The following is a 23,331-nucleotide window of genomic DNA, read 5'->3' on the forward strand; positions in this document are numbered from 1 at the left end:
GACAACAACAATTCTTCATTTACTTGTGTTTTTCTTTATCTTAGATGAACTAGCTTGCTTCCTAATGAATTTTATCGCGAAAGGAGTGACGCAGTAGGATATTAGTGTTTATTAATACTGCCTGTGAACTCAAGGAGTAATAGAATAAGAGGTTGTGAGTGCTATTGGAGAGGAAATCACATTAGCTGTTAGATTTCTTCCATATGTTTCACACTGACTCACTGCAGATTGATTAAGCCAACACCAAATGTGACGTTACCCTGAGTCTGCGTAGGATGGCAGCCACCCTCTTCTGCAGGTTATCCCATCGCTTGTTCCCATCATGCACCATTTCTCTGAGACGGCAGGAGGAGTCGGTGCGGTTCTCACGGGCCAGGCGACGGTACTGTTTGTTGATGAGCTCCAGCTGGGTCAGACACTCCTGGACCTGGCGCTGGAAGGCCTGCAATGAAAACACACACACACACACACAAATTAAAGCTCTGAATAGGACACACTTTGTTGCAAATATAAATGCGATATAAATTCTTGCATCAAACAATTTTCACATGCATGCACAAAGAAAACAAACGCTTAACAAGGATCACATCTGACCCTTTAAATCCTGAAATATGAGAGAAAGTTGAGAAAGTTTATGTTTAACTGAATGAACTTTTCAGTCAGGGACAAGCAGGGCAGATGGCGATGGTCCAGGCCAGACAGTGAGCTAGCAGGAATGTGCACGTGCACAGTAATGGACTGCAGCAGCTGAGCAGGCCGGAGCAGACAAGTTTCAGAAACATGACACTTCTCTCTCTGTCTCTCTGTTTCCTCTACCTTGCAGTGATTTTCTACATCTAGAGATTTATTTTGCTCAAAAGGAGAAATTGAAATATCTGACAGGAAATTTCCAAACTTCAAAGAATGTACATATGAAAATGTTACATTTAAAACCGGCCACATTTTTACCTCACTCACAAACTTTGCTAGCAACACAGTGCAACAGCAGTGGTCTTTTACTCCACATTCTGATGATTAAAGTGAAATAAACACACCTCAAACTTCTTCAGCTCCTCTTTTGCAACGGTATAAAGGACTCCAGAGGAGTTCGGCAGAGCTGCTGTCCTTTCTGAGGTCTTCAGCCAGTCCTCAAACCTGGAGTAATCATCCAGAAACTTCTGCCACAATCTCCACGTCTCCTCAATCCTGCAAAGAAAAGTCACTCATGTCAGAGCTAAATTCTCTTAAATATGAAGCCATGATTGTACGGTCAGTAGTGTGATAGTATACTGCAGAAGCCAATGGGATATGGTTGGTATTAAGTGCATCTGTATATACATTAATATTTCTAACATATTGAATGACCAATTGAGGACACGCTTTGATATAAACTCCCAACTATCTATGATTACTTGCAGGTTTGCAACTCTTTGAACACACTAAAAATAGCTCTGGTTAACAATGTGTGAATTTGATCACCAGTGCATGCATATGACCACAGTATACAGGACTGAATTTATCCAAGAGGCACTGACTTGAGCCTCCTCTCCATGGACATGGCACAGATGTTCCTCCAGCGTCTGTCCAGCCCTCTGGTGGCCTGCTGGATGGAGTCACACTCTGTCTCTGTGGAGCAGGCATCACAGTCGTGCAGCAGGACTTCACACAGGTTCAACACGGACGCCACACCTGTGCTATGTTTCTCTATGTCCCTCTGCAGCTCCTAGAAGTCAGCGAGAATGAGAACTTGATTTCTGCAGCACTCAGAGCTTGTATGTGTAGCATTCTGCATTTCTCTACATTTAAAACTGCATTCACATACACCTCTGTTGCTTTAAGTTGCACAGAGGTTGTGATTTTACGTCTCCAGTTCAACAAATGTCTCCCAGCAGTTTACAGGAAGTGCACAGTCTGCCTGATAAACTAAATGCTGGTGTTCAGGAGAGAAAGGAGGTCAGTGAGTTCTCAGTCCAGATTTAGAGTAGCGTCTTGGCAGCAGGAAGAATACTGATACCCACTGTATGCTAGTTTTAAACAAACAGCAGAGATGTATGCATGAGTCATGCTATGATTTCCTCATGTGCTTCAGTGTCACTCATTTTCCACCAACTCTGTCACCAACAATGTGTCTGTGTGCTTGTTTGTCCATCTCAGTGTGCATACAGCAATGGTGCAAGCCAGGATGTCATTGCCACATGTTGGTCAAGTGATGCAAATTTCTTAAAGTTTCTTAGAGTTTGATGGTTAAAACTGCATCCCTTGTAAAGCCTGTAAACAAATCAGTCATTTTACCTTGCATTGTTGTAGCCCAGCACTGTGTGTGTATGTGGTTCCACTTGCCTGTTGCTGGTTGAGCTTCCTCTGAATCTCCTGGTCGTCACAGGTGTCATAGACGATGGGCCTGGACAGCTCTGTCTCAATGTGAGCCAGCCAGGAGCGCAGGCTGCTCATGTTTTTATCTAACTGCTGCACTGCGACCAGGGTCTCCCTCAACTTCTTCACCCTGTTAGAGAAACAAAGACAGAGAGGAAGTCAGAGTCAACACATGGGACGACTGTAAACAGTGAGGGGGACAGTCTGGTATGGGAGACAACTGTTGACAGATTCTTGAACAATTTGCACAGTCAATATAACAACATACTATAAGAAATGCTGTGAATATAACTGGAAAATCAAATAAAATTTGGATCAAGTAAAAGTATATTCAGCTGATATCAGTGTTTTTTTTGTGTTTTTGAAATGCGTGAAAATATTCATAGAATTGACGACACATATTGAACACGTTTGATCTGGTTGTGATCTTTGAAGTAAGATTGTCTGAATAGCACAGAAATCATTCTTTAGCACCATCCATGTAGTGGACACAAAGTAACAAAGAGTTACTGTGTGCCACGTTCAGCTAAACAGAGCAGAAGAGTAATATGAGCAGGAGAGTTATTTTTTCAGATCTGTGCAGATATTTTTGTTGGGAAGTGATGAAAACCTTATTTGACCCTAACACAACAACTGGGAACCATTTTGGATCAGGACATTTCCCAACTCTGACCAATGCAATGTATAATATGTGAATGGTGTTTAAATTAGCCAGCATAATGCCCTGGTGACAGTTTGCCCAGCAAGCTTAACATTCAACGCCTCACCCTGCAAAGCAATGCAACTGAACTGTCAGACTTGATCAGTATGAAGGCGACGGCGGCTCTTTATTACATAAACAAACTATGACAGACACATTCAGCAGGTCTGCTCCACCTTAATGCTCCCAGTGTTAGGACTGACTGACTGCAGCGGATGGAAGACCTCACCTGCACTTATAATGTGCTATGGCATTAGATGCTGCATGATATCACTTGCACACCACATCTTGAAATTTCCTAAACATGCAGTTAAAGCATCTCACAATGCAACATACTGTGGGACACAGTTGTTTGACTGTTTACATCACAGGGCAAAAATCGCATCGCTTTACACATAATCCAATGCAAACACAGAACCTTCATCAAACACTAACTGCAAATAGTTCTCAAGTGTTTGTTTTATTTCAAATGTCTCAACAAGCTTGAACAGCTTCATTCCATCAGGTCAAGTCTGTCACCATGTCAATCAAAAAATTCTCTCACTCCCATTAACACTCCCGTTATTGTCTAGACTACCTGGCACTTATTGTATTGTGGCATCTCCACCCTATGCTGGGAACACAGTCTGGCTAAAACAACACTGCATGAGGTTAATTTGGTGTTAAATCCCTTAAACAAAACAACTTCAACATTAATTCTCAAGTTTGTCCTGCCTGTTGACATCGCAGTCGCAGTCTGGCAGATCGTCCTCACTCGGGCATCCTGCCATATTATCCGTCCCTAAATCCAAAACCATGGGGGTGCGGAATTCCCAAAGACAACGTTAACGTTGGGAAGCGTTACAGTGTCGATCCAAACACTCTTTCGTCTGCAAGCTCCACATGGGACTTTCTCTAAACTCTGTCTGTGCAGAGAGGGGAGGGCCAGCAGGTAGTAGTGGGGTGGCACAACTGTGACTTATCATCTGTTGCTCTCCAAGGTTAAAAAAAGAGAAGTCCAAACAGGCATGTGTCTATATGTGTGTGTGTGTTTGTATGAGTGTGACTGCCTGAGAGTGACAAGTGCTGCTGTTTCTAAAAGGAGACTTACAGTCAGAGGCATGTGCCGCAGAGCTGGCCTGTGTTGGAATATCAGACAACAAATACACACAGAGAGAGTGTGGACAGAAGCAGAGGCTGCAGGCTCCACGCGTGTCAATAAAGCTCAGTGGACAGTGCACAATGTTGAAGAAAAGTTTTCCAACTAAACAAGTTCGTAGGAGAATAAAAATAGATCCTCGTTTCCTCAGAAAATAAAAACTCCAGAAATTGTCGATAAGTTCATCTACAAGGTAAAAACCCTTAAGAAAATGTTAAATTCTTAGTTTTCTGCTTCCCGTGACAGCTGCGAAGTGTCTGTCCTTGTTTTTTAGTTAAGGGCGGATATAAGAGACAAAGAGACTGCAGCTGTCTGCATGAGGTCAGACATTGTCCTCTCTCTCTTCCCTCCTCCAGGACAGTCCCTGAGGGCAACAGCCAGAAAAAAAGGCTATGGTGGGGGAGGGGTAGCTGAGGTAGTAAGTCAAACTTTGGGTTAGGTCACTTTCGATTCACAACAAACAAAAAGAGTTTTTCTTTTCCCACAATAAATCAACATAATGAAAGAATGAATCCTATGTCTCTAACTAGTCTACAGCTGTTTTAAAGTGCACTTTGGATTTGACTCAGTCAGTAGCAAACTGGTTTCAATGACCAAAGTGCCAAAAAGGCAGAAAGAGACAGAGGACAAGAGTCGAGGAGTGAGGAGGAATGTGACCTCTCTGCTTGGTTTGCAGCTCCACTAAGTAGAAGCCCCACTGACACCAGTAAGGAGCTCAGGAAATGCCTCAGCAGCATTGTGGGAAAATGAATTCCCCTCATCATGTGTCCTCAAGAGTCAGGAGGGATACCATGGAAACGGAGTTAGGGGAAGGCGTGCCTTCACTGATATAAACCCTTCTCCACCAGGAGGAGTGACACAAAGTGGGATGTATAGGGTCAAGCGCAAACACACTGACGAATACTTTTCAGTTTCAGCTTTTCAAAAGCAGGTGAACAGCACACAACTTCAAAGATCATATATTTCTCTTACATTTTTCATTCACAATGACCACCATTCATCAGAGAACAAACTAAAGCCAAACTAGATGCTGCTCTTTAACAGTAGACTACAGAGACGTTTTTAAACAGCACTACTGCTCTTGTATCCATCCAACTGATGTTAACCACAATCTGCCGTACTGACCCTGAGCTCATGTGCTACACATTTAGTATTTGGTTTGACATTCCTTTAGTTTTCAGTTTGTTTCCACTTTCACAGAGACAACACAAACTCTACCAAACAAAACTCTCCACCTGTTCTCAAGAGTTTTGTGCACCCACCTGGCAGCGATGAGGTCCAGCAGGTGCTGCCAGCGCTCGCTGACTTTGCTGAGTTTGTGTTGGATCTCGGCCGCCTTGCTGTCTTGGCTGGCCCTGGCCAGGCGCTCACCCATAACCTGCAGCTGCTGCTTGTTCTCCTGGGCTACGCTGATCTCCTCCTGGTAGTCCTGGTGGAGAAACACCAAGCGGGAGTCAGTGTGGTATATAGTATGAACGTGTGTTCAGGCAGATGTGCATGAGGGCTACAGATAAAACCATATTAGTGTAGCATTTATTTTAATATCATGTAGCTGCAGTCAAGTGATACATTTTTTTAAAGGATGGTTTTAAACAAGCAATGTTATCACAGTTCTAACTCTGCCATTTATCAATAATTCTTAACTATTATTTTAACTCCTATATAGTTACAATTGAACTGTTCTTTTTTGTTTACTTAATTTATTTAAATCCAGATGGATACTCCAATTTCAAGAAAACCTTTAAGCACCTTTCAGCATGTCAACAAGATATTATAGCCTTCAGTATTGTTCAGTGTATACACCACATACATACAATAATCAATCAGTGCATTGTAGTGACCAAGACCTGGAGATGCTATAGTCCAAATGATCCTGACTTAACAATTCTGCATGAATAAATGTGTTGTGCTCAACCATTTCTACAAGCCTGTGTTCTGAAATCACCTTGCGCAGTTTTTCAATCATCTCTTCAATGCTGATGTCTCCATTCTGAGAGACCTTGCTCTCCATCTGTGTGAGCCACTCGCACAGCTCCTTGTTCTTCTCATTGAACACAGCCCACTCGTTCAGCTTCTCGCTCACCTGCTGCTTGCGCAGGGAAAGCTGAGGGGACACGGGGGGAGGACGGGGAGGGGATTGTTGGAGAGAGGAAAGAAGAAAGAGGGTGAGAGTGAGAATATGAGAGAAAATAAGTAGCAATGGAAAACATGATGACAAAAACAGTGAAAACATGAAAAAGATTGAGTGATGGAATTTGGCAATTTAGTTGGTGAAAAGATTGAGAGAAGGAATATAACTGGTGGAAGATACAATACATAACAATAATTAGGGGTTTGATTGAACAGTAGATGCTAAAATTAACCAGGGAAAGCTCAAATACAAAAACCGAATCAATTAATGCTTCCAATTCCCCCTCAAACTTGCCTGAAGCGTTAGCTATGGTTATGGAAAGCTAGCCACAGCTGAACACTCGCTCTGTCAAATGCACCGCAGCTGTTAGCTTTGTCTATCCTCAGCGAGGATGGGCAGTGAGAATATGCTCAAACCAACATTTTTTAACATAGATATGGTCTCTTTATCTTAGATAACCTCTGCATGGCTCTGCTGACTTGGCTTTATTAAAAGCACAAAGCAGCAAAATGAAACCCACTTTGTCTCAGGGGGAGACAGGACACAAAAACACTGAGTGTGTACTGGGTGTAATAAACATCAGCACTTTTGAAAGGGCCAGGAAAAAAAACAAAACATCAGATGCACATGTACTGAGTACTGTGTCTATACCTGGTGGCAGACCTCCTCCCACTGGCGCTGTAGCAGCTGGAGGCGTTCTTGTAGGACGGTGATGTCATCTGCACTGACCACGCCCTCCAAGGAGTCCCTCAGAAGGAACAAGGAAGTGAGGTCATCAGTCCAGCCCTCCACACTGCTCTCCAACTCCTGCATCCACATAGAATGAAATTATGCCATGACAAGAAATTATGTGCAATAACACAGAGAGATGATCCATAGCCTTAAGTGCAATGCTTCTCTCAGACTGGCCTGTCATGGGGTATTTGTCCCATAATAAACAGCCACAGGAAAGCAGGAAAACCACAGCTCAGGATTACTGAAGCTCAACTGTAGCTGCTGTACCCTCAGAAACAGTGAAAAACCAAAACAGCAAACTGACACTGAATATTACAGTCCCAAAAAGATACAAGATTTCTTCTAAATGCCAGAATTAGATTTTGTTTTCAGGAAAATAGCATAAAAACAACAGTAACATATTACAGTCAATGAAAGTACATCAGCTACATCCAAGGATATGGATTCAGGATAAGGTAACAGAGGCATCTAACCTTGTATCTCCTCCTCCTCCTCTGTCACTCTGACGGTTTTGCTGCACTGCAATCATTTGTGGACCCGGAGAATGTCTCCATTACGCAACACGCACAAAAGGAAGCACACACATGCACACACAACACATATACACCCCCACAGCAAGCAGGGATGCTCTCTCTCTCTCTCTTTTCCGCTCACTCTCATGCGCACGCAGCCTTTCTCCCCACCCCCTCTCTCTCCTCAGCTGATGCTGACTATGTGCAGCTACTCTCAATGCCCTCCTCCTCTCCGAGGAGCTGGGGACGTGTCAGGCATGAAATATGATGGCATACAGTGTCCAGTGGTTAACGCAAACCACACAAGATCATAATGTGATTATTCACACCAAGAATACTTGACTGCTGTGGGAGCGAATAAAGAAAATAAGAGCATTTCTATTTGCTCATTTAAGTATCATCCTGGCGTTATTTCTGCCTGAGCCATACTGATAATTATTTACTAACACATGTATTTAAAACAAAAAAATAATACAGAAAAAAATGACTGGATTAAAGAAGATACCAAGCATTATTTTTTATATTAAATAAGATTTGAAATGCTATGCCACTGCAGGAGAATGAATCAAATACACACCAACAATCTGAAAATCGCACAAGGTCACAGAATGAAACAGCAGCTGATAGATAAAGATGTTTTTTTTTCTTTTTATCTGCTGGACTGTGTGTTTATCTGTTTGTCCTAGTGGCCAGATTAAAAGGTGGAGGGAGGACATGTCTGTGTCTATGAGTGTGTGTGAGTGTGTGTGTGTATTATGTTCCCCTCACCTTGCATCTGATTTGCTCTGAGTGAAGCTCCTCGTGGTGGTCAGGAAGCGGCACAGACAGCTTCCTCTTGAAGGCCCTCAGCTTCTCCAGTGACGCATCTATGCCCTTCTCACATCGGTCCCAGTTCTACACACACATGCAATAAGGATGAGATCATAAAACACACACACCCACATGCACTCAAACACACAGTCAGACTGCAGATCTTCTCAGACTCTGAAGTTGTTATAAATTCCTTAAATAGTAGGAATAAGTAAGAGTAACCTACAGAATATACAATCATAAGCTGATATACATATACAGTATATGCACACAAACACACACACACATACACACACACACACAACCCAAGACTGCAGTCAGGCCACATCAATTATCGTGCCATAGATAGCCCACTCTGCTCTAAACATCTCAAGCAACACTGCACAGAGTGATACAGCAAAAAATTCAACAACCAAAGAGGAGAGTTGATACAGCTTCATAACAAAGGAGGGAGGCTCTGCTCCAAAGGGCACGGATTACTGCTATTTTTAGAGTCTGTATAACGATCCAGAGCAGGGTAAAACAGGGTAATATTTGGTAAGAAATGCAGCAGCTAAGGAGCCTGGAGCAAGAGTCATGGTAAAAGAACACAGGACTAGAATAGAAGCTGCTCTCCAAGTACAAATACAGGGGTCAGAGAGAAAGTCACTAAGACCATAGGAGAATAAGATTCAGAAAAAAAGAAGAGACAACCACCTTTGACGAAAATGTTTAAATCAGTACATCTCACTGCACAGTTTCCACAGTCTATGTGTGTGTGCATGTGTGTTTATGCAGATGTGCGCCCTGAGCTGGCAGTGCATTCATTTGTGCCATTTCGTAATGCTTAAGCATGAGTGAATGTGTGCAGATTTGCATGCACATGTGTAAATGATTGTCAGCAATGTGAGGGAGTGAGTGTCCTCCATCTCCATCCTTGACTTGACTTCAGGACTTAATGTGCAACATTGCATAATTCATGTGATAACCTGGTTTCACTGTCCTGCTTGCTCGCTCATTAAGGACTCAGATGGGAAAATGCCCTTCAGCGCCCTTCATAGGCACCTCTACACTGCAGCATGTTAGAAACACAGTTTAGCCTGCAACACAGACTGTGCTTTGCAGACTTGCAGTGGTTAGGGGTGTCCCATTAAACATATTTGTCAATAAAGATACAAACTGCCATTATAAAGTAATGATAATGCTAATAGTCATTAAGAAATATGAATGAAACTTATTCTAGGTGTCTTTTTGTCTGACCTTAAGCAATCCGTGCAGCTCCCTCCTCTGCTGGTCCAGGCGGTGGTGGGTGTGTCTCCACCTCTCCTGGATCTCCATCAGCTCTGTCTGCAGGGTGGACTCGGCCCTGGCGTCAGCTGACAGCAGCAGGCTCCTGCCAGCCTCTACGGTGAGGATGTAGCCTCCCTGCTGCCTCTGAAGCACTCGCTCCCTCAGCTGGAGGAGCACAGACAGAGACAAATGGCAGAGGGGGTACGGGTTAACTAAGGGAGACTAAGGTTGGAGAAGAGGTGGGGGTTCATTAGTACAGCATTTAGATTTGTTGAGGTTAGTGTTTAATTCTGATTAAGTGTTTTGTTTATGATTAAGTTTGAAGAGCGACAAGCAGCAGAGTGAGTACTTTGAAACTGAATGTACAGCATGTCTGTAAAGATTTGAAAAGCTGAGGCTCGGCAGGATTTAAAATGACTCAAAGTCCCTTTTTAGTGACCTTATAAAATGCAAACAAGTTTTATTAAGAAAATAATTACTTCAGGGTGAAGTGGAGGTGCAAATCACTGAAGGCAATCTCAATCTAATCCACCTGCTATTTACAGTACCTTAAACACATTTTAATTAGAATGGTGACTGGCTGATATAATAAAGCATGAATATTTTAGATCAACTTATTTCAGAGAAAATTACCTCTTCTATAGCATTGTAACCTACCTGTATCTGATCTAACAGGTTTCTAGCCTGCTGCAGGGCCACTGCCTCTCCTGGTTGATGAACATCTGGATCATGGATCACCTCCTGGAGCCATCGCAGCAGCTTCTCTGCCATCTCCCGGTAGTTCTGCCACTGGCGGATCAGACTGTCAATAATGCCTCTTCGTTGCTGAGCCCTCCTCACTACACACTGCCACTGATTGCTCAGCAAGGCCAGCTTCAAACTGAAGTCGTCTCTGTTGGCGGGACAAGAGTGAGGATCTGTATTTTCATGAGACAGCTAAAACTGTCAAAGAGCATTGTGTGTGTGTCTTATGTGTTTACCTGTCATCCACTTGTCCCTGATCCAGCATATGATGGCCATCGCTGATGATGGAGTAGAGAATCTGTTGCCTGCTAAACATCTCTGCCTGGAACAACTGCAAGTACACATGCACATATTAAGACCAACCCTGCACATACAAGGACAGCGATTAGTGCACGTGCACTTTTAATGCTTCTCCGACCTCGTGGTCTCTCTGCTGCTCCAGGAGACTCTGGTAGTTGCCGGAGATCTCAGCTGCCAATTTCTGTTCAGTCTGAGACAGGAAGTCCATCCAGGCCTCACACTTCTGCAGGAAGCTCTGTTGCTGGAGCAACACCGCCTGCAGTTTACTGGAGGGGGACAGGGGAAAGTCATGTCACTATTAACTTTAACAGTTTATTTGTATTTTACAGATCAGTTATTGACCCTTATAATTTACAAATAAAAAACATAGGAGTTGTCAGGCTGTAAGGTCACAATTAAGAGAAGGACACATTTGTATACAGCTCACTTTAACTTTCTAGTAACCTCTTTATTAATCAATAAGGACCCCAGGAACTTTCTGAACTTGCACTTTCTGCAGGAGGGCTGCAGATTATCATGGTAAAAAGAAAGTTTCACAATGTCACATTTATAACTGCAGGTGTTATGGCTGATGGTAAAGAGGAAATCCTACATTAATCACTTTTTAGTGACATATTCATTATAATTGCTTATTGCGAACTTGTAAATAATATCTTACTAAATATTAATTATGTTTTTAGTGATTAATTATATACATGTTCTCAAAGTATGTCTCCTTGAAGTCATAGTCATAAAGTCATTTTCTAAGCCCCAAGTTTTATGACCAGAACATATAAAGGAATCATATCTATTCAAAGATACAGTTATATCTTTTATTTACTTTGTTGAGTGTTTGACTTGCAGCATGGTGGTCACTGAATGTTTGCACTGCTACAACAAACAAGTGAAATATGAAGAGTTCAGGTACCTGAACCTCTCAGTGAGGTGAGCGCAGTGAGCGGCCCAGGCTCTGTTGAGACTCTGCAGCTGTTTAACATCTCTGTCGCTGACTGGTAGTCTGTACACCAACTCATTAACCCGCTCTAGGTCTGGAGATAGACTGCTCAACTTCAACAGGTGAACCTGGAAATACATCATCAGACATTTTCAGAAGGATGGAGTAAAAGCTAAAGGCAAGAGAGAGAAGAAAATGAATCTATAGAATCAAATTATTTTGTCTGAGTAAAATATGGTGTAATATGATCAAATTATGAAGACACCAAGTCTTTCTGGTAAAAAAAGCAGCTGATGTTTAAACACAGAACACAACATTAGCCAAAACAGCAGCGTCTTTTGTACCTTCAGTCTTTCCATTCGCGTCTGGATCACATGGAGGTCCGGTGAGCCCACCGAGTCAGACTCCTTCAGCACCTCCTCAGCCTCCTCAGCCATACGTATCAATGTGTCCAACTGCTCTCTGAAACCGTCACAGGCCTGGGATCCAGACTGGAAACAATCAGACAGACAGAGTGAGAAAAACAAGGAATAAGAGAGAGAACACTGAAGTGTTGGCATAACAATCGTATCTCCTTCTTCACACATTGAGGTTGTATGTAGAAAAAAGTAACTGTGTGTTTGAGAGAGAACATGTTTGTCATTCTCCCCATGCCCACCCATCCCTACTATCCTACCTGCAGTACTTCCTGCTGCCTGTGAAGGGCGTGCTCCAGTGTTGCCAGACGATGTGTGAGTGACAGGTGGTCTGACTGGAGGGCTGCAGAGGAGGAGGCGTCGACTTGGCTCTTCAGCTGTTCCCCTAAAGCCTGCAGCTGCTGGAGGGACTCCTGCACTGAGGCCTGGTCACCAAGGCACGCCTGCAGCAGCAGAGAGGCAAGTTAGGAACACAGTCACTGAAGTCTGTGTGCAGACACAGAAGGCACATATTAGTTTGTAAGAAAAAAATTGTTACCAAACTGTCACATTTTTATATTCTTCTGTTAATCCAGTTGGTTTTGAAAGGGTTAGACTTATCAAAGTATGGTGTATTTTTTCCAAACCCAAAGAGGATGATTCCATCCTTCTGCTGAAGTCATGAAATCACATTTTTACAAACACATTCAGGATTAGTAAAACAATGGATGTGTGTTTTGTGGGTTTTGATAAGTCATCAAGAAGACCAATTCTCAACAACTTAGTGTCAACCAACGCTTAGCATCAGTGATCCTCAGTCAAAATAACTGTCTGCTTACAGTATCAGGACAATGTGTCTCTAGTCATCACCCAGCATGGCCCTACAAGCCCAGCGTGACAACGAGAGACCCCTGTAGTGTAAATCAGGGGCCTGTCTCTTCCGTTGCAGTCTCATGATCAAAAGCCTTTTGTTAGATGGTGCAGTGAGTCCACATTCAAGCAGACAAAAGGACAGGGTGCAATTTGGTATTCTGCAGAGGGGATAGAGGCTTTGTGAATCCTCATAGTGAGCTGACAAGCCATTTTAGAGCTTATTCCACAAGGTCTTAGAAACCAAAGGAGGCTGCAGGGAAGAATTTCAGCATTCTGTTACACTATGAGGAGAAATGCATATTTTAAACCACAAATACATGGACTAAACTAGTAATAAACTAACAATAATCCTGGGTACTGAGAAACAATAACTACAAAAAATGTTGATGCAATATACTACAGGCCAACATTAAATTGTCCCATTTCTACTCACATTGCAGTCTTCTATCCAGGTGATGCTCTCCTCCTCTGTGATCTCCCTGTCAGTGGCGCTCTTCAGCAGGCGATCAGCATGTTCTTCCTGTTTCTGAACGGCTGTCACACACTGGCCATACAACATCCTGTAGCGTTGCCACAGCCCCAACAAGGCCTTACTGCTCCTCAGCTGCTCTGAGATCTGCTCTAGTAGACGGTTCCACCTACAACAGAGAAAAGGAGAGAAATTACATTTGGTGCTCAGATCTGCATCGAGTTCAGGTTTATAGGTGTAATTTGATTAAAAGTCACTCAGAGACTTGTTCTCGTTATCCCTACCTGATATTGACGTCCCGGAGGGCTCTGTTGAGTGTTTCAGCCACAGACGGGTGGCTCTCCGTCAGCAGCTGGTGTGTTACGGAGCCAAACTTCCTCAGACTGCTTTCCTGTTTATCCATCTCCTCCTGCAGGTTCTTTAAAACACAGACATCCACTAAAAATTACTGTCATCTTCAGTGTTTGTTGTGTTGTGTCTGAACACTATTTAGATGTTCCTATTCATAATGACAGTACTTTAAGAATGACCTTATGCACTATCAACTGTTAAAAGTTTTTTCAAGGGTGTCCCAATTTCCAAATGAAAGTTCACTTCCTGCAGTCCTCACCTCCAGACTCTCCACCTGCTGCTGCACTGCCTCTAAAGACCCGTTAAGGAGGCGCAGCCTGGACACAGAGTACCTCCCCTCCATCAGGTAACCATTAATCTCCTCTGAAGCTCGCCGATACAGTGTCCACTGCTCCAGCACTGACCGCAGGCTGACCTTCATCTGACTTATCTGATAGAATGGATCAGAGATGAAATGTGTAAGAGACTTAAAGCACAATGCAAAACAAAATTTAGGCAACAACCACAAGGCTAAAGGATCCAAGAAGCTCACCATGTGGTCCAAATGAGCCCAGGACTGGTTCAGCCCTTTGAGGGTGTCCTTGACAACAGAGCAGGCTGCTCCTTTCTTATCCTGAATGAGAGCGTTTCCTCGTTCCTCAGCTTTCTCTAGATCCTTCTCTTTTTCCTTCACTAATTCTTCCAACTCCTGTGAGAACAACGTCATTTATTTCAGAAAAAAATAAAAAACTGAAAAAGATGTTGGCATTTATAACACTGCTGTATTCCTACCTGACAATCTTTAAGTGCATTTTGCACCGATGCTACATCCTCTATCCTGTGTCTCTTCTTCAGTTTTTCCTCCTGTAGTGTGAGCCAGGTTTTCAAGGCCTGGACCCCATTTTCATGCTCTAACCAACCCTCCAAAAGTCCTTCCAATAGCTGAATCTGAAATACAAACAATTCAAAAGAATTTAACAACTCTGAAATGGCAACCGAAGAATATAAGGAGACAACAATCTAAGTCTTGATTGTCTGTAACTGAAACATTACCTTTTCGGCAATGAGCCCCTGCAGTATCTGCCATCTTCTGTTCATAGCCCCCAGCTTCTCAGCAAAGTCTGTTTTGTCACTGCGCTTTCCCTCCACATCCTGACTGCTGATCTGCAGCACTGACTGGTTAACAAAGTCCACAGTCAGCTGCTTACAGGTCAGATCAATGCGGAAACCCTGTGAAACACAAATGACACATCATGAGACTGTGATGAAGAAGATAAAAGAGCAGTCACACAGAGCTGAAGGCTGTTAATAATAATTTTGATGTATAACATGTCAAATTCTTTATCAGTTTGACCTGAAATGTAGAACTGCTGGAGACATTGGTATAAAGAGAGGACGCAGTTTCGTACCTTATACTTCTGCAAGAAGTTCTGCACCACGTCTGAGCCCACAGCTCCCAGGATTTTGTCCTGGTCTTCGTCTATGATGTTCTCCATGAGAGAGATCCAGCTCATCAGCTCTGTGATGGCGTGCCGTGATGCCAGTTTCTCCATCTGCAACTGAGGGAACAAACAGCCAAAACATAGCATCATCATCATCAATGAAGATTTTAACAAAAATCTCTCAAAAGAAAAATATGAGGCTGCAACAAAAAAAAAAAAGCTGACAAACAACAATAATTCAAGTGTAACAGCTGCTGTTCTCAGACCTGGTGTAGCTTCTCTTGTACCACAGGAATACGAGTCAGCAGTTCAGCCCACTGAGTATCAATTTGGCCCAGCGCCGTTCTCAGACCAGCTGTATCTACTCTCTTTAATCGCAAAAGCTGGTTTCCTGTGCTTAGTACTGAAGAACGCAAAGATGACTTAGCATCCACCTCCTTGGAAAACTCCTATCAGACAAAGAAGTTAAGAGAGGTTAGAATTTAACCATACATTCATTAAAATGATCTGAATGTTGTCTATATTTATTACAATTAGCTCTGCTGCTGATGTGATAATCTTACTAACCAGAAAGGCATAGAGGTGGTCTCTGACAGTCTCCAGCTCCTGAGGCACTGTTACTGACTGTGTGGTCCAGAACTCAAGCCGATCCAGAGCCGACTGCAACCAGTGGCTCAATTCTGCTGACTCACTCTGGTACCTGAAATTTATGATATTTTAATTTAGTTCTGACAGATTCTGAAAATATTTAGTATTCAGCCTCCGGGTTTATACACAAACAGGTTTATATACCAAAACAGTCTGGCTGAAAAATCAAATCAAACTCAGACTACTGCCAGAGCCTGACCTGCTCCAGTGTTTGAGCGTGGAGTCGAGGCGGTGTAGCTCCTTGTTGACCTTGGTGGTGGAGGACAGCCAGTGTTCTCCCAGTTGGGTCAGCTGATTCTCTAAGTCTGAACAGCCAACAGACAGAAGAAGCTTCTTGCCCTCCTCCAGAACCTGGTACAGCTGGGGCTGATGCTCCGTCAGGCTTGCCTTCAGACGCTAGGGGACAGAGGGGAAGACAGATGGATGATTGATCAATGAAAACAAGCATCTAACAAGCAACGTGACTGCAGCTTTTAGGATAACCCATATCTTGATACTGCATGGACAGATTTATTTGTGAATCTGTGTGTGACCAGTCTGTATAAAGTTGTTTACCTGGTAGAGACTGATCCTTTCAGTGAGTCTCTCCTCTGTCTCCTCTACTAGACCTACAGTGGGGATGCTGCACTCCACAGCCTCCAGCTGTCTACACAGAGCCTGGTAGTCTTCCACAAGTCTGCTCCATGACTGTCAGAGAGAGAGGAGGAAGGGCAGAGTGTTTTATTTATATCTTTAATTCATTTTCTGTTTATGCATTATTATCTACTATACTATCTGCTGTTTTTGGCTGCACCTTAGGATTGAACTGGACAAAATGGTACTGCTCTTTTTCCCTATCCTTCTATTAATCACTTATTCCCACCTCCAGTATGCCCTCCAGCTCCACTCCCCTCCTGTGGGCCTGTTTGAGGACACTGTGGGCTAAAGCCATGGTCTCTTCAAGGGCCTGGCTTTCCCTCTGTGCCACCAGACCAGACACTTTGCTGTAAAATGTCTGGGTGAGGATCATATGGCATTCCAGACCCTGAAAGAACTCCTGTAGCAGAGGAAAACATATTTGAAACACAAAGTTAGAGAGGAAAGAAATCAGTGCCCCTCTGAGTGAACAACAACAACAACAACATTGCAGTTTGGTGATACTGCTCCAGTTCACCACCCTCCTTACTTTGTGTTTGTCCAGTAACATCTGGACCTCTATGACAGAGGCCACTGTCATCTTCTGGTCGGCAGCCATCTTGTCCTGAGCGGTGTCCACCAGGTCTGTGAGGTCATGGAGTGCAGCTTCATACTGAGCCTTGAGAGACAAGCCATGGTTCAGGCTGCTACGTCTGGAGCCCACCATCAGCAACAGCTCCTCATATGCATCCTGCACAAAATATATCAGTCTTTAAGTATAAGAGTGCTGGGAAGTTATGGTCCGAGGGAGACCGTGCACCCCACTGGTTATGACCGCAGTGTAAGAGAAAAAGAAATGAGCTCTATTGTAAATTTGATTTTACCTGTAGTTTGAGTAGTTCCTGACTTGGGATTTTTTCAGACTGGAGTCCTTCTGCTCTGGTCTTCAGCTCAGTCACTCTCTGCTCAAACTCCCTCAGACTGTCCTCCACTTCTGATAATGCCTATAACAGAGCAACAAATTCAATGGAAATGCATTCTCTTCTTAAATACACTTTCAATCTTTGTGTATTTGCTCTTGGTCGGTATCATACCTCTATCTGTTTGGATGCAGGTCTGTCTGCAGTTCCAGCCATCTTTTGCAGCAATTGGTGTTTACTTTCAGTCAGAGCTGTAAACAGCATCCTTAGTTCATTCTGGCAAGGACAGCAAAAGGTAAAAGGTAAAAAATACTGACTCCCATCAGTGACAGGAAGCCCTGTCATTAAGAAGATGCATCACATCCCAAGCTTAATAAAAATCAGACTGGTGGTGCGACAATCTAGCTTTAACACCTGGAAAGTTGAGTGTTCCTGCAGCCTGTCCCTCATGCTGTCGCAGTGCTGCTCCAGGGTGGAGTCCAGCAGGCCCATCCTCTCCTGCAGGCCCTCCAGGGTGTCCTCCATCAGAGCTTGCTCCTCTACTCCACACAGCCGGCCTGCTCCTCCACCCAGCAGATCTCTGCACTGGTTCACCTCCCTGGTCATCTCCTTCAGCTGTTTGTTCAGACCCTGAACAGAAGAGCTGAGTTCAGTAACACAGCAAATATGTTCTGTCCAGGAGAGTTTTAATTGTGTAGTCTGCTTGTGCAAACCCAGTGTGTCTAACAATCTTTGTTCGCAGTGTCACTACAAGTTTAATTAATTCTAGGAAGCAACCACTATTGGTAAAAGATACAGGTAATTAAGCGACACTGATCAATGTGTTAGTGTCCCCTCACCTCAAGATTTGTGAGTTGTGTCTCTGTATCCTCAGACAGCAGCACAGGACCAGAGAGCAGCTGATTCTCAGCAGCATCCAACCAGGAGGAGGCTGCTGAAACTGCAGCATACAAGTCCTGTTGGACTGTCACCCCTCCTAAAGACACTGCCAGTTTACTGTCACCGCCCGCTGCCTGTGAGTAGGAACAAATAATATTCACTCAGTCCACTGAAAGCTATCAGTAAGACATTGTTGATTACAGACACAGAAGTACCTGGGAAACTATACAAAGAGAGATTGAATTAATGAGTCACCTCTTGAGCGATTCTTTCCAGAGTCTGGCTGCAGACCTCAAACAAAGCTCGGGGAGAGTGAGAGCTCTGGCTGCCAGACTCACCTCTAAACACCACACTGGGACTGGATAGACGAGAGCGGTGGAGGACCTGTGCAAAAGAGTGACACATGAGACATATGAGGGTCAGTCAGGCAACAAACATCACAATGAAAGTGTGAAATTACATGAGAGCAAGAAAAAATACCAACAGAATACACATCAGCCTTAGGACAACTCAGTCTTTAAACTCAAACAACACTTATTTAAAAAAAAAAAAAAAAAACATCACATAAAACAAAATTTAATGGGGAAAATTATAAATCTGTGAATCCACAGCATGCAGGGCATCAGTACCGGGCTAAGTTGGTCCTGTTCCAGGGAGTTAAGGGAGAGCTGCAGCTTTGTGCTTTGATCTTTATTCAGGTTTTCCCAGCGCTGTCTCAGCTGTTCCAAAGGAGACATTGTCTCTGTCTCCAGCAACACTCCCCCTGGGATGGACATCTCACTGTGGGAGAGACAGGGGCGTCTTGTCATAACAAACTAAAATCTGCATTGTTTTGCCAGCAAGTTCCAGTGTAATTAAATTTATAAGCAGCTTGTGGAAGGAATAACAAAGTAAAAGAGAGGAGAAAAGGTACCTGTCCCCATTGGGTGTGGTCTGGTGGCCCAGTAACTCTTCCCCGACACTTGCTACAGACTTGAGCAGCTTTCTCTGTTCAGCTACCTGCTCCTGCAGCTCCTAAAATAAAGAACTTCAATTAGATTAATCCATAAAAGAGAATCAACTTTTCTGTTTGGAGTTGGTTTAATTATCTTGCAAGAATGCACTTGTTTTGCATGACAGAACTGCTAATTAAACTGATTCAGTCTGATGAAATGACAAGCATATGGTGCTCCAGGGAATGAAAAGTGGGGCGATCCATATTTATAAGAAGCACATTAACATTCAGCTTCCTCTCACCCTCTGTCGGAGCAGGTTATCGTGGTGTTGCTGTGTGCGTGTTGAACGGGCTTGAGACAGCCAATCCTGAACGTTAGGACTCTGAGACAGAGACGAATCGGGCTCGCTGTCCTCCTGCTCCTGCAATGAGCCCTGGAATAAAAGACAGAGGGATTTCAACACTTGATGCTCAAAAGGATTTTTGTTTTTCTTTCTGTGAAAGGGGTGATGAAGTTTGCAAGTGTGTGAAGAACAGAGAAAGGAGCATAGCAGCAGTTCCCTCCGAGTCTGGTACATATGCAAATTATATCTACTGTATGATGTAACGCTGAGATGTCAACTATGCCTGAAGATAATATTCAATTGATTTAAATACTGTTTAAAAAAATGTTCATATCATATTGAGACTGCTGCCAGAATTACTGATTTTTTCTGATTTCACTATTTATTAAAAGAGCATGTTGACAGGGCCTGAAACACAATGCAATAAATTTCCCTCTAGGGAAATTAATTTTTATTTATTTCTTTTTTTTTCAAATTGGACATAAAACACAAAGCAAAAAGGTCAAAATGTTGTGTCATCAGAAACACACCTGGTGCAGTACATTTAGTGTTAGCATGTGATGAGGTGGCATCCTTTTGTCTGGTGTCTAAGGGCCCATTGTGAGACACACAGGCTCTTGTTGTCCCATAGTGGAAAACACTGGACTTTTATGAAGGAGCATGCCATGACCTTTAGTGTTTGCATAATGCTACCATTGATGCTGTGACCAATGCAACATAATGCAGCACAGCACAACACAAATGACAGAGGCAGGGAGGAAGGAGAAGCTGGGAAATGGAAAAACGTGTGGGAATACAGAGGGGAAGGGAACTGAAGGCACGGAGCAGGAGAGGACAAGAACATAGATCATGAGGAAACAAAACTCTGATCTCTGACCTGTATGTCAACCTGTTTGTCCTGCAGCATCTGCTGCAGCTCCATAAGGCTGTCTTTGAGGGAGCGCAGTTTGAGGGTGAGTTGCTCCGCCTCTCCCTTGGTCTCGGCGCGGCCCTCTAACAGCAAACTCTCACTGTGGACGGACAGCTCTGACAGATACGACACCTTCTGCTCGATCTCAAACAGCATGTTCTGAAAAAACAGAGGCACAATGCATTTTTTTTAAATTAACTTAACAGTAAAGCTTTTTCAAATCACTTCCACTTTACGGTTGATAAGAAACAAACATAAAATGTTAAATAACCATCTCATAATCATAAATGTTTGCAGCAACCTGCATAGGGAGCCACTCACATAGAACCAAAATTAAAATGATTCTTGTATAGTTGAAATATGCCGACATCATTCACCAGCAATTAATAAATGTGCTACAAATTCTGCATGCCAAACTCAACTAACACCGTATATTTCAGTGGTTTTTCAGTGGTTAGGATATTTCAGAGATCCTAACAAAATGTATTATAGCTGCACACAGAAGTGCAATCACACCATGTACAGTACAAGCTAATATATATTCAAAGCTCATGCAGTCTAGAGGGTTCTTTGTAGCGTGCACTGTACACATGCAGCATCCTTCAGTGGTGTACTAATCCTCTCCTCGTCTCACTCCTTTAGCTCCACTTATCATCTCATCAGTTCTCGTACTGTTTTTAAAGCTCACTATATGTTTCCCGTTAAATTATTTCCCACAGACCTCACCCACTCTCCTCCTACATGTCTTTAGAGGAGAAACAAGAGTAAAAGGGGCCCTCCCTTTCCTTGTCCAGGCTGTGTGTGAAAAGTGGTGGAATTGTATGGACGTGGAAAAGAGGGGGATTAAGATTGTATCCCCTTTATTCACTCTGGGCTAGAAGAGCCCTTGGTAGTCCTCCACAGAGAATTTCCCACAACAATGCAGAGAGCCTCATAAAACTCTTTTCCTTCTATTCAGCGTTGTCACTGTGTCATTTGGTGGGAAGGTGAAGAAACTCTGTTGTCTCTACACTAACTCTCCTTAAAGCACTCTAACTAAAATTCAGAAATGTCTCTTTTTCTCTTTTGGCCCAGGATCAAACAGATTTCAAAAGTTTTTTTTAAGTATTGCTTTGACTGACACAACTTCAAGGTAGGTGGAGTTTGCTTTATACGGCAACACAATGTGTGTCCAATAGTTTAGACACAGCAAAGTATTTGATTAAGCACTGAGCCATGAGAGAATGTGTTCCTGAGATGTTTAGTGTGTAGTGATTTTCTTGTAGTATATAAGTGTTTAAAGGAACAGACTGTGGTTGTTTAGTGAATAGTTAACAGCAGCTAACAAACTTCATTCAGCCGAACAAAAGTGCCAAAATAATCATACTATCCCATGTACTAATACTGTCCTGACTACCCTAATGCAGAAACCACAGTCATCTGATAAAATATTTAAATGACAAATTGCTCTTCCCCTTCTTTTCGTTCCTGGATTGTTACTATCAGAGTGAGAATTATACAAGGACAATAGGGGGGGCAACTTTTTCTCAGGCAAAGCATGAGAAGAGCAGCAGCATGGAATAAATGACAATAACAGAATTGTGGATATTTCTCACTTTGCTCTGATGGTTTGAAGAACTCGCTGCTGCTCTGTCTCGTCAGTCTGTGCGCTGTCAGCGACCTTAAACTTACCACGCAACAAAATTATTTTACAGAGTGTCTAATTGTGCTACTTGCGCTGTTTGAGACTGTATAAGCTACAATACACTATTAGGTTTTCTAGGAGATTTAAAAAATACAAGTGTGATATGATGTTATGATATCGAAGGAGACGGAGCTGAACTCGAACTGATGGAGTGAGGCAGGTTGACGAGACGTTCAACAAACATAAGGTTAAGAAATGGTACGGTCCACTTTAGGACACTTCAGGCATGAATACGGGAAATATATTGTAATATTTACAATTACAGGTAAGAAGGACATATAAATCCCCCCCCCCCCCCCCCCCCCCCCCCCAACTGTTGTTGTACTTCTTTTGAGGGGGTCCAAGCCTTAATCAGGGGGTCAGACCCCCCCCAATCCCTGCCCCCCTGTAATTCGAACCCTGGATAATTCCTGTTTTTCTGAATTAACCAGTAAAATCATGTTTTTCTGAATTAACAAGATAATTACTACTCTCTCCCTGCATCGTCAGTTTCTTCTCTTTCTCTCACCTCTGTCCCTCATCTTGTCGCTCTAACCTCATTTCTCACATCTGTACATCTATACTGGAACAATCTACGCTTGCAGACACTTTTTACCCCCTGGAGAGGAGGATCCACATGGGCTGGACCTTTAGACCTGAGCTCCACAGGAACCATATGTGAGCTATAATCAGCTTAGTGTCTCCCAGCTGCTAGAAACACACACACTTCAAACACTGATTTGCTTTGCTGAGCCACAGACATAGTATCATTTCTGCTGTGAGGCCAATTACAATGTATCACAGGATGAATATTTAAACATTTACTTTTATCAGTTTTGGCCCTCAAGAGTTCAGGTCATATATTTACACATTTGAGCCAGTTTAAGACTGAAACTAACTAATTCAAAATTAATCCTTCAGTGCAAAATCAATCAAAGTTCATACATGTTTGTCCGTGACAGAACTGAAAGCAAGCGCCAGGAAATGCAAATCCATCACTCCAATGAAAAACAGTGGCACTGAACTTTTTCCTCATTATGTTGCACAAGTTTTACACTGTCACCAAAAATTTTAACTAACTTTTTCAAACAAGCTTTTTCTCAGATGTTGGTTTGTGATCAAAATCACTGAAGTAGGAGTATTATTCACTACTTTAAAGACCTAAATAAAACCTTTACAAGGACACATGATTGTGGATCAGTGACCACCACTAGTATCCTGGATTGCCACGTGATGATACCACAGAAACAGGATGGAAGAAGACTGTTTGAGGACCTAGTGAGA

At 43.0% G+C, this 23,331-nt stretch overlaps 1 protein-coding gene across 5 annotated transcripts in view; it reads right to left on the bottom strand.

Moving 5' to 3' along the window:
* syne1a (spectrin repeat containing, nuclear envelope 1a) overlaps nt 1–23,331 on the bottom strand; it is a 90,197-nt gene that overhangs the window by 10,494 nt on the left and 56,372 nt on the right. For all 5 annotated transcript variants that reach the window (XM_071479357.1, XM_071479356.1, XM_071479355.1 and 2 more), the window contains 37 exons: nt 20,352–20,543; nt 19,433–19,564; nt 19,110–19,210; nt 18,826–18,976; nt 18,452–18,580; nt 18,157–18,330; nt 17,732–17,947; nt 17,492–17,593; nt 17,282–17,401; nt 16,948–17,148; nt 16,645–16,818; nt 16,338–16,469; nt 15,982–16,178; nt 15,702–15,834; nt 15,401–15,583; nt 15,102–15,251; nt 14,746–14,922; nt 14,485–14,640; nt 14,246–14,401; nt 13,973–14,143; nt 13,647–13,780; nt 13,327–13,531; nt 12,302–12,484; nt 11,970–12,116; nt 11,599–11,753; nt 10,810–10,957; nt 10,628–10,722; nt 10,305–10,539; nt 9,618–9,812; nt 8,337–8,462; nt 6,973–7,128; nt 6,136–6,294; nt 5,453–5,619; nt 2,320–2,482; nt 1,515–1,702; nt 1,035–1,185; nt 260–442 (listed from right to left, as the gene is read on the bottom strand). In XM_071479357.1, the coding sequence (XP_071335458.1) occupies nt 260–442; nt 1,035–1,185; nt 1,515–1,702; nt 2,320–2,482; nt 5,453–5,619; nt 6,136–6,294; nt 6,973–7,128; nt 8,337–8,462; nt 9,618–9,812; nt 10,305–10,539; nt 10,628–10,722; nt 10,810–10,957; nt 11,599–11,753; nt 11,970–12,116; nt 12,302–12,484; nt 13,327–13,531; nt 13,647–13,780; nt 13,973–14,143; nt 14,246–14,401; nt 14,485–14,640; nt 14,746–14,922; nt 15,102–15,251; nt 15,401–15,583; nt 15,702–15,834; nt 15,982–16,178; nt 16,338–16,469; nt 16,645–16,818; nt 16,948–17,148; nt 17,282–17,401; nt 17,492–17,593; nt 17,732–17,947; nt 18,157–18,330; nt 18,452–18,580; nt 18,826–18,976; nt 19,110–19,210; nt 19,433–19,564; nt 20,352–20,543 (5,937 nt within the window). The remainder of the gene's footprint in view (nt 1–259; nt 443–1,034; nt 1,186–1,514; nt 1,703–2,319; nt 2,483–5,452; nt 5,620–6,135; nt 6,295–6,972; nt 7,129–8,336; nt 8,463–9,617; nt 9,813–10,304; nt 10,540–10,627; nt 10,723–10,809; nt 10,958–11,598; nt 11,754–11,969; nt 12,117–12,301; nt 12,485–13,326; nt 13,532–13,646; nt 13,781–13,972; nt 14,144–14,245; nt 14,402–14,484; nt 14,641–14,745; nt 14,923–15,101; nt 15,252–15,400; nt 15,584–15,701; nt 15,835–15,981; nt 16,179–16,337; nt 16,470–16,644; nt 16,819–16,947; nt 17,149–17,281; nt 17,402–17,491; nt 17,594–17,731; nt 17,948–18,156; nt 18,331–18,451; nt 18,581–18,825; nt 18,977–19,109; nt 19,211–19,432; nt 19,565–20,351; nt 20,544–23,331) is intronic.

The sequence above is a fragment of the Trachinotus anak genome, unplaced genomic scaffold (genome assembly GCF_046630095.1).
Source record: "Trachinotus anak isolate AG129_WGS33_773 ecotype Australia unplaced genomic scaffold, CSIRO_AGI_Tana_v1 ptg000005l, whole genome shotgun sequence".
Lineage (NCBI taxonomy): Eukaryota > Metazoa > Chordata > Actinopteri > Carangiformes > Carangidae > Trachinotus > Trachinotus anak.